The sequence below is a fragment of the Dendrobium catenatum genome, unplaced genomic scaffold (genome assembly GCF_001605985.2).
Source record: "Dendrobium catenatum unplaced genomic scaffold, ASM160598v2 fragScaff_scaffold_1684, whole genome shotgun sequence".
NCBI classification, from domain to species: Eukaryota; Viridiplantae; Streptophyta; class Magnoliopsida; order Asparagales; family Orchidaceae; genus Dendrobium; species Dendrobium catenatum.
This window is the reverse complement of record NW_021320146.1, coordinates 393224-410024: the sequence shown is the minus strand read 5'-3', so window position 1 is coordinate 410024 and position 16801 is coordinate 393224. Positions and strand designations below refer to the sequence as shown.

The 16801-nt window shown below is 33.6% G+C and overlaps 2 protein-coding genes across 6 annotated transcripts in view; one reads left to right on the top strand and one right to left on the bottom strand.

Moving 5' to 3' along the window:
* LOC110103122 (FH protein interacting protein FIP2) overlaps positions 1–3728 on the top strand; it is a 49058-nt gene extending 45330 nt beyond the window's left edge. For all 5 annotated transcript variants that reach the window (XM_020831698.2, XM_028701367.1, XM_028701366.1 and 2 more), the window contains one exon: positions 3416–3728. In XM_020831698.2, coding sequence (XP_020687357.1) covers positions 3416–3469 — 54 coding nt within the window. In that variant the 3' untranslated portion in view covers positions 3470–3728. The remainder of the gene's footprint in view (positions 1–3415) is intronic.
* Positions 3729–6666: 2938 nt separating this feature from the next.
* LOC110103099 (protein CURVATURE THYLAKOID 1A, chloroplastic-like) lies at positions 6667–11938 on the bottom strand. The gene is made up of 5 exons (XM_020831667.2): positions 11623–11938; positions 8147–8247; positions 7955–8062; positions 7747–7818; positions 6667–6977 (listed from the first exon to the last, which is right to left on the bottom strand). Exons 1-5 carry the CDS (start codon positions 11768–11770, stop codon positions 6912–6914), a joined length of 495 nt encoding a protein of 164 aa, XP_020687326.1. The 5' UTR covers positions 11771–11938; the 3' UTR covers positions 6667–6911.
* Between the last annotated feature and the right edge of the window lie 4863 nt (positions 11939–16801).

The window sequence follows — 16801 nt, the reverse complement described above, 5'->3', positions numbered from 1 at the left end:
CGAGGAAGACGGATGAGCAACAATTGATAGCTCTATTAGTACCTATGGTCTTAGACTGGGAAGCTTGAGATAAGAGAGTGAATATGATGAGGGTCTAAGAAAGATTAGAGCCGAGTTGCTGCATAACCTAGACAGGCATCCCGGTTACACGATGATGGGGCCCCAACTATTACATCAGGGGAGATTCGTCCTATTGAGGACATCGGGATACATGCCCAAGCTATTATAGGAGTTTCATGGCAGAGGACACTTTGGAGCTCAAAAAACTGACAGTCAGCCGCCTATGAAATTATAATAGGTGGGGATGTAACAAGATGTAGAGGACTGGGTGTCGAGATTTGATGTGTGCCAGTGACACAACTACTTGGCCATGACACCAGGAGGGTTACTATAGCCTTTGGCCTTACTAGAGAGAGTGTGGGAGGAGGCGATGATGGATTTCATCGAAGGGCTACGTTCTAAGGGATTTTTGGTGATATTGATAGTAGTGGACCACTTGAGCAAGTATGCACACTTCATCCCTTTGAAGTACCCTTACACTATAGTCTCGGTGGCTACTGCTTTCATACGGGAGGTGGTGCACTTACATGAATTTTTATAATTTATTGTGTCATATAGAGATAAGATGCTCCTCAGTCATTTCTGGAAGGACCTGTTTCATTTACATCGGACACTTCTGAAGAGGAGTATGACCTACCATCCTCAAATAGATGGTTAAACGAAGGCAGTCAACAGAAGCATGGAAACCTATTTGTGATGCTTTGTATCATATACACCTAAGAGTTGGGCAAAGTGGATTACTTGGGCTGAGTATTGATACAACACTTCGTACCATTCAGCAGCACAGACCACCCCTTTCAGGATTCTCTATGGGAGATATCCACCTCATTTGATACATTATGGGTAGAGCATTACACCCATTTTCAGTGTAGATCATTACTTAGAGGAGAGAGACATGATATTAGATGAGCTCAAAGGACATCTATTGAGTGTCCAATAGATCATGAAGATGAAGGTTGATAAGCACAGGAGAGAAGTATACTTCGAGCCACAAGACATGGTTTACTTGAAGCTGAGTTCCTATCAGCAGAAGACACTAGCCAGGAGGAGGAATAAGAAATTATCCTCACGATACTTTTGGCCTTATGAGTTTTTGGAGTGCATTGGAGATGTGGATTGACTGGGATTACCACCTTCATCAATATTGCACTAAGTATTTCATGTCTCATAACTGAGGCGGGCAATAGGAAATCACACACCATCTTCAATACCCTCGATTTTGATAAAAGACATGGAGTTCATTTTGGAACCTCTGAGAGTAGAAGGGGTGCGTCAAGGTGAAATAGGGGCATAGGAGGTACTAATTAAGTGGAATGATTTACCGGAGTATGATGCCACACGGGAGTCATATAAGATGATTAGGAAATGGTTCCCATCCTTCCACCTTGAGGACAAGGTGCGCCGAGAAGAGGGGGAGGGAATATTGATTCGGCAAGAGGAGCAGGAGAGGGGGCGACTTGGGCTAACCCAGCTGGCTGGTCCAGTAAGAGCCGAACCAATCACATGGTTGGGCAGAACTAGGAGTAGGAACCAGGGGAGTTTCGGCCCCCCTTGTGGGGCCCAACTAAGTTGTAATTCATCATGTGAGGATGAATCAAGGGAGAGATGTTTAGGGAGGTTTAACTTGTTTAGGAAGGATTTAATTGGCATTATTGTATGATTAGGGCTATTTAAGAAGGAATTTGGTATAGGGCTAATATCTTTTGTTTGTTGAAATTATTCTAGGATTTGTTTAGGGTTCTAGCGGCTAGGTAGAAGAAGCTTGTAAGGGCTCAGCAAATTTATGAATATTGTATCAAACTACAAGGAAGTTGGACAATCTGTCACATCTCTCCATTGAAGGATGTGAATCCTTGAATTTTCATATGCCTTATTTGTATCAACTTTTGTTAGATCTTAACAACTCTTTCCATTCATTTCCATTCTCTATGGCTCTCATCATCGCACGTTGTGTCATTCAACTGCAAACCCTTGCATCGTCGCACCTCACCATCCACTGCCAATTGTGTTCATCCGTAAGCTATATGCAACTTCTCTATGTGTGTTCTGTTGTACCAGTCTGCTACCCGTTGAGTTGATCCACGGTTTTTTTGATAGCCGATTGTGTCACTTGCCTACCAATCCCTATTCATGAACTACAATCACAACTTCACCTCTGCATGAGAATTTTATGAGCTCATGTGCTGACCACCAACCTGCATTTGATTTGTTTGCAAAGTCCACTTCCTTGTTGAATCTCTTTCTTCCTTGCTAGCCCTTCCTAGCAACTCCTGCTTCTACCTGTGTGCTAGCTCCCTGCGATGCGCTACATAATGTTGTATCCCACACCTTGCCAACTCCATCGCAGCTTAAGGCTTCGTTTGGGACGGCTTTTTTTACTGCTGCTTTAAGAAGCAATAAGAAAGCCGTCCTAAACAAAGCCTAAGTGTGCTCTTCCTTGAGATCTACGGTCACCCACCAGCTACATTTGCCCCTTTCCTTTCTACCTGTGTTCGCCACCCTGTGTCAATGCCAACCCAATAATCCTTTTTGTATCGATTTGCTATTACTAGGACATCATCTTCGACAAACGAACATGGGCTATTCTGTGTGACTGCTCCTTTTTTGTTAATCAGGTCCTTCGAATGTGCCAAAACAAATCAATCATCCAATCCCTTCTATATGTGCACTAATCTTATTTGCTTCTTGTTATTTTGGAGATGCATATTTTATATTTTATTACAAGACAATGATTCCAGGTAACTTTTTATACTGCCTCATGATTTGATATTTTGTTGATTATACTCAGTGATAAAGATCAACTTGATTTATACAAGTATTATAATTCTTATCATGTATCTTGCATCTTATGTAAATCATTCTCAATAATATGAAAATAAGCAACATTTACTTGTATTAAATAATGCAATTATTTAAATTATAAACTAAGTACAAAAAACATCATAAATAAGGGGTCATTTGAATAGTTCTACAGATGATTATCTTGAGATAGAAGAAGATGACAATAATAATGCAATGATTGAAATTATAAACTAAGTACAAAAAGCATCAGAAGTAAGGGTTCTCCACATGATTATCTTGTGATAGAAGATAATGACAATGCTTGTTCTACATATTTATAAAGTAAAAATGTAGTCGAGTGTTGCTTTATTTCTAAGATCTTTTCATAAAAAATCTTAGATCTAAACGAGAATTTGACTTTTAGCAGGACATAATGGAGAAAAAAGATTCATGTAGCTGACCCCACGTAGTGGGACAAAGGCTTGATGTTTATTTCCTTCTGTTATTTCATTCTTCCCTTAATGATTCACACACCAGTTTTATAATATTCTAATGGCATTTCTTCTTGAAACAGCATATGGATGGGGCTAAGCTAGGTGGTGCCAACCTTCTTGGAACTATACGATGACTAATGGAATGGTAATTTGAGCATATTATAGAAATTATGAACCACTTTTCCTTCCTTACAATTGCACTTTTGGCACTTTGTGATTCATTTTTTGTTTGAGTGGATTCTCTTAACACATGCACTTGGCCTTATTCTGTGTACTGCCAATCCTCTTCATACATGCAATGTTAATTGGAAAATTATACAAGGCACACGAGAAGGTTGTCTTTGCTATTTTGTTATAAATATGGGCTAAATTTGAAGTGGAAGCTTGCTTGCATGTTAGTGAGTTCAAAAATACCTGCAATTTATTGGTAGAAGGGGTGAATTTAGGAGCTTTATTATGTAAAATTTCATGATAGATTGTAGTAAGGGTCCGCAGTATCTCTGATGATCTCTTTGAAATTATAATATTTACGTTTTTATATTTTGAAAATGATCTTATTTGGGTGATTTTATATGTAGGAAAAATATAGGTTATGAAATAACGAATCGCTCAAAGTTTATTTTACTGGTATTTCTTTTGATTTAGATTTTGTTTGGGACAGTTTTTTTACTGCTTCTTAGAGTAAATTTCTATGTACTAAAAAGTTGTTTTAAGAAACAATAAGAAAGTTGTTCCAAATGAAATCTTAGGCTTCGTTTGGGACGGCTTTCTACTGCTTCTTAAAACAGAGTTTTAATTAAAAATTAAAAAATTTGTACTAAAATTTTGTTTTAAGAAGCAATAAAAAAATCGTCCCAAATGAAACCGTAATCTCATGCATCTGACGAAGCAAATCGCTGAGGACTTTACAATCAGAAACAATAGAATTGGATGCTAACTTGCTAATTATAAGAATAGCAATGACTTTCCAGCAGTGTGGCTATTTATACCCTCTTGGAATTCATGCTGGTTGTGTTGGAGATCACCCAAAGTTTTATCTAACCAAGCACTAATTCTGATGTTATGTTGTAGGCTTCGTTGGGGATGGCTTTTCTATTGCTTTGTAAAATAATTTTTTAGCATGAAAATTTTTTGAAAGCAAGAAAATAGTGCTCTAAAGCTATCTCAAATGGAGCATTAGGTTATATTTGGGACAATTTTCTTACTGCTTTTTAAAGCAATTTGGTTGTACAAAAATTATAATTTTTCTACTTAAAAATTGCTTTAAGAAGCAGTAAGAAGCCATCCCAAATATAATCTTAGTTTAAAAGCACTCAATAAGGAGAATCAATAACCTTTAGGAAGCATTTGAAGGATTAAATGTTCACCAAAATTTGTAAATTCATTGTTAAAATATTTTTTTCTCATCATTATGATTCGAAAAATAGTAAAAACATTGAAATTTAGTATCTTTGGGCCTCGAAATAACTGAATTAATGGATCAAATGAGTTATTGCTGAGGGTGGATTAAATCTAACAATATTTTGATCCATCAATTTTGTTTATTTTTTGATCTTGAGAGCTTCCAAATGATATATTTTGTTCACTAGGTTGGGCTCAACTCAAGTAGGCCTATTAGGCTAGCCAATAGGTGAGATCATCCAACGATCTTGTAATCCAAGGGATGAAGAAATTTGGTTCATCTGATATTCATATTAATTCAAAAGATTTGAGCAAAAAAAAAAGAGCTAAAACTCTCTCCTAAATTTTATAAGACCTACCTTGTTTTACAAATTATGGACATTTGAAAACTGATGCCTACCCTTAGATTATAAAATGCGTTTATGCTATTGGAAATTAGGGGTGTGAATGAGTCAAGTTTGCTCAAATTTGACTCAGTAATAAGCTCGCGAGTCGAGCTTATCAAGCTTTGAGCTCAAGCTCGAGCTCCAACTTGAGCTCATATATTAAACGAGCTCAAGTTCAAGCTTGATGAGATGCGGCTCGTTGGCTCGTGAGCTCAGCTCGGTTAATCTGATATTAAAAAAAAACTTGTATTATTATTAAATTATTTTAAATTGTTACTTCTAATGCAGCCAAAATATATAAAATTAATTGTATTTAATGCTATTAATGCAAACTATAGCTTCCAGCAACCTTTTTTTTTTGTTTTGGAAAGTTGCCAAAAATGTACTTATTTCAGGAAAATCACTAATTATATTTATAAAAAAAAAAAACTGCTCCTATCTTCTCTCAATAAAATAAAAACATATATTTTCATCTTCAATCTCTTCTCCAATTGATGAGCTCGTCCATGGGTCCTTAGTTCGACTCCCAATCTCCTCCGGCTAGCCAAGCCCGTTATAACTCTGGTGACTAGACAACTTCTCTGATGATGCAAAGCTTACGAATCGAGCTCGAGCCCGAGACAACACAGGCAAGTTGAGTTCAAGCTCACCATATGAGCTTGAGCTTGAGCTTCTCAGTATGTTGATGAGCCGAACTCAAACTAGCTCAAATTAGAGCTCAACTCAACTCGTTTACACCCATAATAAAACTATACTTCAGCAGTGTTTTGGAGCTGTTTGTAGGAATCAATCAATCAAAGTTTTGTCAATGGCTCATAATGGAAAATTGGTGTGGATTGATTGTGTACCTTCAGTTGCCTTTCGTTGGCTTTTAGGTGGAAAATAAAATTAATCAAAATAATCTGATTAAGAAATAGATTAATATTATTTAAAAAAAATTACTTTCTAACTTATAAATGTAAAATAAATGTATGATTTCTTTTATTACCGTGCAGAAATCAGAAATGATTACACAATTTTGGAAAAGGTTATCTCATTATAAAGAAATGATGGCTGTTTTTTTTTTTTTAGCTGTTTTTATTCCTTTTTCTATTTCAATTAATGTAATGAAATTCTCAATTCATTTGGACCATTTCATAATCATTAATCTTAAACCCTAATACTTCTTATTCATATCTAAAAAGGTGTGTAATCCATTAAAAAATAATAATAATAATAATAAAAGTGTGTAGTCAATTAATAGAAAATTTGCCATCCATAATTTTTCAAATTATTTTGCATGAAATCAAGCTAATCATCATGCAAGTTGTATTAAGGCATCATTTGGGACGGTTTTTTTATTGAGTCTTAAAATAATTTAATTTTTTACTAAAAAGTTATTTAAAAAGCAGTAAAAAAGTTATCCAAAACGAAGCCCAAAAATCCTAATTTTGATCAATTCTGCTTAAAAGCTAAATCTATTTTAGGCTAAATTTGACTCTAATCGAAGTTGGCAGGTACATCAAGAATGCCTTCAAATATTCCACAAACTTCAGCAACTGGTATTTGAAAACAGCTATCATTGTAGGCAACATTTATAAGCTAAATGCAAAAAATAAATGATTAGCTACAGGTTTGACACCAAGTTACTTTCACTACAAAATCTGCAGATTTGAAGAATTCAATAGTCTAAAAGAAGTAAAAACAAGCAAACAGAAGAAACTGAGAACAATTTAAACATTACACAATCTTTAGCATGACTTGCACAGGAAAGTTTGACTAGTTTCTGAAGCTTGTTAGGCTCCTCTATCTATTCTGTTCCTGCAATCTTCTTCTTCAAAGATTCAATGTCTTCTGCTAACTCTTTTCTGCTTGACTGAAACAATCAAGTGAAACAATAAAGATTTAGCGGCGCACATATGCAAATCAATTTCGGGTCACAGGTCGGATTCGGGTCGAACCCGAGACTGACACGGCACTATTCGGGTCAATCCAAACCCAACCTGTTTTTGCAAACGGGTCAGCATTTCGGACCTGAACCCAACCCGCTTCGGGTCTGGATCAACCCAACACGACCCAAATGATCCTAAAATTGCTAGTTTTCGGGTGGGTCAAAACAGGTCAATCTCGGGTTCCCAGATCAAAACAAGTTTTCGGGTCAATTTCAGGTTACTGAATCAACCTGAACCCGACCCGATTTTTAAAACGAGTCGATTTGTTGAACCCGAACCCGACCCGTTTCGGATTCGGGTTGACCCTAACCCGGAATTTTCGGGTCGGATTCGAGTCAGATTTTCGGGTCATGTCAAATATTGACACCCCTCGGCACACACAGAGAGAGATGAAAGGTTTCAATATTATCATTGATAAGGTTGCAGATAATAGGTTTTCACTATGTTATTTTGAGATGGAGATACCTAGTTCCTCCACTCCGTTTTCTAAAATTTGGTACAAAAATATTACCACTGCAATTTACAACAAAAAGATTGCAATGGCTTTATCTGAAAAACAAATTAGGATCCAAGTTTTCCCCTAAATCTCATGCAAAAACTTGAATAACAAGCAACCAGTTCTGGAAAACAAAGGTGCACAATGATGACTAGTACATATGCTTTGTAATTTCATTCTAAACCAACAATAGTTACCTTGAACAAGAGATAGCGGTAGACAAACCATCCAGTGTAGCCAAGCCCAATCAACTCCAGAAGCTTAGGCAGCTGCCATGAGAATGATTTATTTTTTTTATAAATAAGGTCAATAATCTCAAAATCAATTTAAAGAAGTACAGGTATTGTCAAGTCTTCTAAAAAATTAATGAACTAGAGAAGCTAGACAACGCTAACAAGAACATACCAGCGGAACAGAGTTGACAGCACTGATTACAATAGAAGACAACCAGACAGCAACAATGGCTCCTCCACCATAGACAAAAACAGTGGATTTGTTCTCAATAGAATCCCACTAAAGCACAAGTGTTTGTCAGAAATAGTCTGATATATACATATAGAAGGTGTACAAGGAACTTCTCAAAATAAGATCTGTTACCTTTTCTTTCAAATCTGCAATTAGCTCTTCAGTTTGAATGGAGCCGGATGTCTCTTCTGAGGAGCTGGCTCTTAACTTATGGGCTGAAAACCTCTGCACATCTGTGTATAAGAATGGTTCATTAATACCTCAAACTTTCTCCACCCATTGAAGTGATACGCGTACATAGAAATTGCCCATTTATAGCTTCGAAGCTTCTGACGGTTCATAATACTAAGTTATTGCTCATTCAGTTTAGAAGACAATAAAGAAACAATGTAGACTGAAAGCTTTAGTTCCTGCTATTTTTTTCCATCCTATGCATCAAATCCTTTTAGAAGAAATTAGGTTACAAGGGCGAGAAACTGATGGCATACTCTAAGTTACTCCTTAGTACCATAAAGTAAAAATTGTTAATCAAAGAACAATAGCTTCATTCCAAGATGTCAAACTGAGATACTTAATGAAATTCGAAAAGTTACGAGAAAATTTATAATAATTTGATAGATAAGTCCTTTTAATAGAATTTTGAAAACTAAGAGATGTCGAATGATCAAAGAAAAAGTATTTGAATATTAATATTTAAAAATAAATGCAATCGTCAAGATTGAGTTGGTTATAGATGAATCAAAATCTCAAGTCATGCAATGAAGCTATAGGAGAGAGTAATTGAACATAACTTTAAAAATTTTATATCAATTTCAGATAATTAATTTTACTACATAGTTCATACCAAGAAGGTATATCATGGAAGTAAGTTTTGTGATAAGACAATTAATAGAGAAGTATATAGAACTATGAAATGATTTTCAAATGACTTCTATGAATCTTGATAAAGCATATGATCAAGTACTGTAGGAATTGATTTGATGTGCTTTTAAGTTAGAAAAATGTTGAAAAGATTATCATGTAGTGACTAATATTAGAAGTAGATGTGGAGTGGTCCAGAGTTTCTAAGTTTACATCAAGGATAAATAATAAGTCATATGTTTTTGTATTAGTTATTAAGATACTTACTATGGATATTCGAAATGGTGAGACATCCATTGAAATCGATGAAAATTTAGAACAACATATGAAGCATTTAGAAGATGAAAACCTTAGAATTAGTAAAAGAAAGATTGAGTATATCACATGCAATTTTAGTGGTATGAAGTTAACTACTAAATATGATTAAAAGACAAGATTATATTGTAAACTTCAAAAGCCTACACATAAGTGTTTATGAAAAATACTTACTTTGCATGTCTCATTTTGACCTTTCAAAAATGATTTTTTATTAAAATAATATATATTTTACATAACTTGTATTTTTGTTTGAATCCTAGGACAAATCCCATTTATTACACATGCATACCAATATCCATTCAATACATGTCCTATATTTTACTAAGAAGTATATTGCAAAAGGGCAGTCGTTCAATTAGATACTATCAATCAATTTATTAAAATTTAGAATTTCTAAGTAAATATACTCGTATATATATATATATATATATTTGCGTGATTTATTTAAACATAGATGGAGATGGAAATAGGAAAGTAAGCAAGCCAATGGATGGAGGGAAAGCAGTTACAAAGTAAAATTTCCAAGGCAAAAGGATCCTCCTAATTTCCTGTTACAAACATAACGAGGATAAATCGACCACATTACTATATTTAATTATAAAGAATCAAATACTTCGCTTTCCTCCAACATTGCTGCTTTAAGGAAATGATTGCATTCATATTGAACTATAATCTAGAAATTAATCAATTTTATATGCCTAAAAATTTAAAACTTATGTGGACCATGATCTAAATTCATAATTCTACATGAAAATAAATTGAGCCACATGTTCTTCTGATAGGGATTTGCAATGGGTTGTGTAAGTTAGTAATAAATGTTAGTTTTAATAATTGAAATTTATAGTTTGAATTGTATTAGTGGTTAATAGGTAGTTAATGAGTTATAGTGAGCCTTTGTAATTCTATAACTATAAGACCCATCAAGTTTCTGTGTATGCCCCTCATTGTTTCCTCTTCTCACAGTTGATTCTTCCTTGCCATCACTTCACCTCATTGATGCTTCTATTCGTCAACCCTTCTACTGTCCAATACTTCTAATCGCTATAGCTTTCACCTCTACAGAAGATCGTTGTCTCACCACCACTTCTGTAGTGGTCTTGCATTACTTAGTATTATTGGAAGCTTACCACCTTTTCTCTTAAGAATTTACACATTTCTTTGTGATACAAGATGTTCTGTTTATCTTTCATTGTGGAAGTTTTTTATGATATTATTAGGACAGTCATGCTAGGTTAGGATTCTATTAACTACTTCTTTTGGAAATTGTTCAAGTTTTCTGATTGGTAGTTGCTAGCAATTGTGACTGTTGTAATGCTCATGTTGCAATAATCCATATCAAACTATGGTGAACTTTAAGTCATCCAATTTGACCTATTAATTGATTGTTTGTGTGCTTTTGAGTTTGCTTAATAAAATGCTATTTTCTTCCCTTTAGGAGGGAGAAGATGCAGGAAAGAACTTTAAAACACCACTACCTTGTTGTTTGTGGGGTGGAGTGCGCAAATTCAAACAATGTCATTATCTTGGAGGGTACCATGATGCTATTGATGTGAAAAAAATATGTTGCTCAAATTTGAAAATGAGAAGAGCGCACGGGGTGGCACATCATCTCGCAATAATAATGTTTATTGTTTCTTGTTTATGCACTTATCAAACATCTGAAACCTCAAAGTTAAAGCTATTTAGAAATCTTATGTTTTGATGACTTTATTGTTTTGATGGACTTCTAAATTGAAGGCTTTTTCACTGTCTACTTTAGATTGGTTTAGGTCATTTTGATTTAGTGCCTCCATTAACATTATTTGATGCTATAGGCTTCTAGATCTTTTATGTTTTTGCCAGTGATAATTGATAAAATGCCCACTTAAAGAATGACTCGACCTGCAACATCTGGAGGTTCTTAAAAGAATGGATTTTTGGTAAAATCTCAAGTGGCTCGACATCTTTCTACTTGCTATCAGTCTCGGAACATGATCTTCATTTGCTGGTGATAGAATTGACAATGGAAGAGTCTTCAAGTCTGAGCATTTGCAGGTAAGTTTGCAAGTACAATTTCATGAATATACTGAAATATCATATATCTTTTTATTAGCTAAATTCATAGTTGCCAAGTGACAAGCTTTTGGTTGCCTTGTTTCGTTTAGCTCATGAATTTTGCTGTAAAAAGAAATTTTTTTAATAAGCATTTGTGAAAAAACTTATTGTTTTCTCCTCCGAAAAAACAATTGCTCCTTTGCAAGTCTAACAAACTTCATCAATTTCTAACAAGCAACCGCATGTACTCTAACAAACAAAAATAAAAAATATTCGAAACCAGTAAAAGGTCTTTCACCGGTACGGAAAGGTTTCAGGAAGGGGATAAATATCCCAAACGGCATTAGCCAAAAAATAGTTTCCATAATTAGTCGGAAACATGGAACAAACTTTACCAGATAAGTGAAGGACTGGGCCGGCCAGAAACCGGCGAGGGTTAGGAAGGAAGGGGAGAGACGGGCTTCCTGGGACCAAAAAGCCCGGCGCCGGAAATCGAGCTCCACCAAGCGCCACTGCTACCGAAGATGCCGTCGCCGCCGCCATGAACAGCTTTCTTCCTAGTGTCGATGGTACTCAAATATACTGAACAGTTCTTATCGGCTCCTCTCTGCTCTTGCGGGTAGATGACTCGATGGCTCTTCAGTATCTTTCTCTTTCGCAGCGACAGCTCGCACCGTGAACTCTAATCGAAAAGAGGATCGACGCGTGGCGGAAAGGGATCATCCAATTGGCTGGTCGCTTATCTTCAGAATCCATGGCCGATTTCCCACTGCTTTGGAATGCTTATGTTTAGGGAAATGGGTTAGCCACAATTGGGGTGTATATGGACATTGGACTAGGGCATAAGTGAGCAGATTAGTCAGCTTTACATAATCAATAATAAGATATTTTAATAATTAGATAGGACTTTCATATATAAAAGTAGGAGGGAATTATTTTTATAAATAATTAAATTTTATATATAGGATATATAGATGCATATCATTTCTTTATTACATATCTAATATTCAAAATTTTAATATTTTATGTCTACCAACAATGAATAACTTTAATATCAAATATGTTACCCTATATTTAATTCATATCACACATACAACCCTATACAGCAACAAAATCATCATCATCAGCCCGTTATCCTTCTATGTCTGGTCGGCTACATGAATCTTTTTTCCCCAATGTAACATGTAAAGAGTCAAATTCTCATTTAAATGTCATTCTTATAATTTTTTAACCAAATCTCTTTAGTTCTACCTCTATCTTTCTTAACATAAGCTAAATTCAATACGTCTAATTTCCTTAACAGGTCATTGAAAGGCTGTTGTTTTATGTGACCAAACCATCTAAGGTGACTCTCTCTAATCTTATTTTCCACATGAGCAACTCCAACATGTTTCCGTATATACTCATTTCTTGTCATGTCTCTAAGAGTAAAGTCACTCATGCACCTTAGCATCTTCATCTCTATAACAATTAACTTAATATTATTCTTCTCTTTTAGTGGCCAACATTTTGCACCATAAAAGCATTGCAGGTCGTACCACCATCTTATAAAATTTTCTCGTAAGTTTATGGGACTTTTCTATCACACTACAAGCCTGTAGCATTCTTCACTTTAACCATCCAACTTGAATTCTATTAATAATATCAACATATATTTCATCATCATTTTGAACAATAGACTCAAGATATCAAAAAGATGTAATCTTATTAATGGCTTGATCACCTAAAGTTGCAATCCCCCACTAGAACTATTACAACTAAAATTTCACTCTACATATTCTATTGTATATCTACTTAAACAAAATTTTTAGACTCTAAGGTTGACCTCTATAATTCAAGTTTATTTTCAACTCCCTCTCTAGTTTTATCAACAAGAAGAACTTCATCAGCAAAAAGTATACAAGTACAACCTCTTAAAAATATCTAGTGAGAACATCCATCACTAAAGCAAAAAAGATACAGGCTTAAAACTGATCCTTGATGTAATCCAACATAAATAAGAAAACACTTAGTCAAACCACCTTGTTTTAAAACAATGTAACAGCTCTTGCATACATATCTTGAATATATGCATTATTAATCACTTTCTTTTCTAGAACTCTCCATAAAACTTCTCTTGGAACTATATCATATGATTTCTCTAAATCAATAAATTTCATATTAAGATATCCATTACTCTATAATGCCTCAGAATTTAATTTGGAAGAATTATTTTGTTATCTTCTAATTTACACAATTAAAGCTACCTAATTTTTCTTATCAATATAAATATCAGTGGAAATAAAACTATCTATCAAAATATCAATATATACATATGAATTCATTTATCAAAACAACTGCTTTGATACTCTTTATAACAATGCAAACTCTTAAATATCAAGATATTGTTGGTTTTGCCCTAAGGGCCTCACAGTTTTCTCCTGTTTGTGTAATTTCTCAGGAGGTCATTCATCCCAGGATTTCTTTGGGATAAATATGCATAAGTGTAGAGTTTCTTCATGAAATTTTAACCATTATACCAAAAGATGTCTCGATATTTAAGAGTTTAGTTTCTTTTACTTAAAATATTTCACAATCTCTCACACTTAAATAACTAACATCCTCGCCAGTATTTTTATCCCTGAATCATCCATTAGGTAAACATGATTCTATAGGTGGCCCTTATATGTTCAAATGTTGACTCCCGCCACATATTGCTTTGTATCATACATGATTCAAGAGGTGGCTCCCATGACATAGCACTTTGTTATGTATGGCATTTTGAAAGTTGATAGAGGCCAATTTAGGTTGCATTGTAAAAGTATAGTTTTTAAATAAAGGGTTTAGCTCCATACACTTGTGAATTATATGCTATACATATAATTATTGAGCATGTAATAAATAAAATTGAATGGATGGAAATAAAATTATTTAAACCCTATCACTTGATTGTTTGTTGAGGTTCAAAGGTCTTGACAATAAAGCATGAGTGGTCAATGTAAAAAATCTCGATAACATCAAATAATGCTTCGTTTAAGGCATTTTTTTACTACCTTTTAAAGCAGATTTTTAGTACAAAAATTTCTTGGGAATAGTGAAAAGTATTAGTAAAAATCATTTCCAAACAAAGCCTAAGATTTTGAAGTTGATTGATTTCAAAATAAAGTTTGATGTTGTAAAAAGTTTGGTATTGTCTTTTCTTCAACATAATACATATCAATGCTAAATAATGCTTCTCAGTAAATGATGATTAATACTTGATGGAATGATTTATAATTTATGATAGGATAAGAAATTCTCTTTGCCCTTATCATTAACTTGAGTTAAAAGGCATTAAGAGACTCATCATGGGTGGTTGTGCAAGGAGCCAAAGGTTGGCTTTAAATTAGGACAAACAATACGTCTAATTATATTAGGTCGTGTTTGATGCTCTTAAAGTCTTTATGGCTACTCTTATTTCACTTGAACTAGGTATATTTCTTCGCTAATACAATGAAAGGCTAACATTTTCCATTGAACTTAGAGGTAAACAATACAAAGAATAAATAAATAAACATACCACAAAACTATTTAAATTAAGTAAGACTAATTAGTGGCTCCATATTTTAGGATTTCTTTGATCCTTGAAAGGACAGCCTCAATAGCATGATTATTACTAATGAAGCCCAATAACTTATTAGAAGACATTCCATAGGCGTATTTTAAGGTACTTATCTTGATTTCATATCGACAAATATAGTAAAAAAACATTAACATGTCTAATTAAAATTTAGTTATCAGTGCATTTCTCTTGAACATTAAGTCATATGCATAACACCCAACTTGTTGATGTACAATGTTATTAAGGATGCAGATTATGATATGCTAATATGAGATTACAACATTTTTGAAGATTTGGGTCATAACTCCCTAATATGTGATTTTATCATTCTTGAGAATGCAGAGCATCATCTTATAGTAGTAAATGACATTTGTGAATTATGTTAATTCATATAATTGAGAGTGTATGATAAAAATTTTGCATTAAATGTTCAAAGAGAGCATGAAGATTAAAATTCATCATTTTTGGAGTGTTTTTCTAAAGCAAATAATTACTATACAAAGAGATTTAGAGAAAAAGAAGAGGGAAATAACTCATATTGAAGGCACATATAAATTTTTAGTTGGCTTGGCCATGTGACTTATGTCTAATATAAGGTTTACTAAGGAAATTTATTATACATTCATTGTGTATAAGAAGTGAATTTTATAGAAGTGAGCTTTTCCTTAGGAAAAAAAAATAATACAAATTTGAGTTCATAGATTTGGAGTATGCATTTGAAAAAGGACTATGTCTATATGATGATGAGAGATGTTGAAGCAATGTGTAGTTCATGTATGATTGACTACTCGTATTTTATTAGATCTTGTGCGGGAGGCAAAAGTCTTCATCATTAGGAGGATTGCATATTTGGACATTATCTCTAATTACCATGGCTATGGAAAATCGGACCGGAGGACCGGTATCGACCGGCTAACTGTGAACCGGTCCTAAGGCTAGTTCAGTTCCTCCTAAGAAATCGGTCTGCATAAAACTGGTGAAAACTGGTTTAAAAGGCCGTTTTAAAGAACGCTCCCCAGGTTTCAATAATAAATATTTAAATAATTAATTTAATAAAAAATATTCTTAAAATAATAAATTAACTTTATATGATATTATGGAATTCCAATTTATTTTTTAATATTATATACATTCAAAAGTATTCATAACAACATGATTCACCCCTTATGAGGGCTCTTAACCAATGCCATACAAGAAAATGTATATAAATAATAAAACATAAAGCTCATAAAGGATCGGAGGATCTAAACAACTATGTATTTTCTAGTTCCAACAAGGCATGCACGAATGGATACCTCTATGAGATTTGTTGGAAAAAAGTATTAAAATATTCACAATTTAATCATAATAATTTTTAAATTTTTAAATATATAAAAAAAATAATTACTTATCATTTTTAAAAATTCTAAAAATTTTCTCTAATGTGAAGCAAATTGATATAAGAATAATAAAAACCTAAAGAATAATTTATATGACTTATAAAATAGTTTATAATGTGAAATTTATGTATAATTTTAAAGTTGTTCAATTTTTTTTGTATTAATTTATAAAATGTATCATTATTATAATATTTAAATATAATAAATATTTATTACATCACCGATATCGATCCCATTGACCCAATCAACATCGGTATCCACTAACATCTTCTTCTTCGGTTCATTGACCGGTCCATTCAAAATCTTGCTAATACTATTACTTTTCTAGTATTTGAGTATGAGTTTGACAAATCCTATAACCATGGCTATCCTCATGCTGAGACTAGAGATGCCCTTTGATTTTAAAAAATTGAGAGATGCCTTGATAATTATATTGAGCCAATCAAGCAATAGTATTAAATAAAGATACAACTAAAGTAACATTGAAACACATGTTTAATGCTTCATATATATACATATATATATGAAAAATCAGAGAATTAAAAGCTATATCAATTAATCAAGGTTGTTCTCTAGAAGATTTCCCTCGAACATTCCGTAAATGGGTCCTTAGAT

Bases quoted from the DNA above. Each gene is read 5' to 3' on its own strand.
- LOC110103099 (XM_020831667.2), bottom strand. From the start codon at position 11,770: ATGGCGGCGGCGACGGCATCTTCGGTAGCAGTGGCGCTTGGTGGAGCT. The intron at 8,063-8,146 runs GTAACAGATCTT...CTTGTGCTTTAG, and splicing joins TTGCAGATTTGAAAGAAAAG to TGGGATTCTATTGAGAACAA. The intron at 6,978-7,746 runs GTAACTATTGTT...TGATTGTTTCAG, and splicing joins ACCGCTATCTCTTGTTCAAG to TCAAGCAGAAAAGAGTTAGC.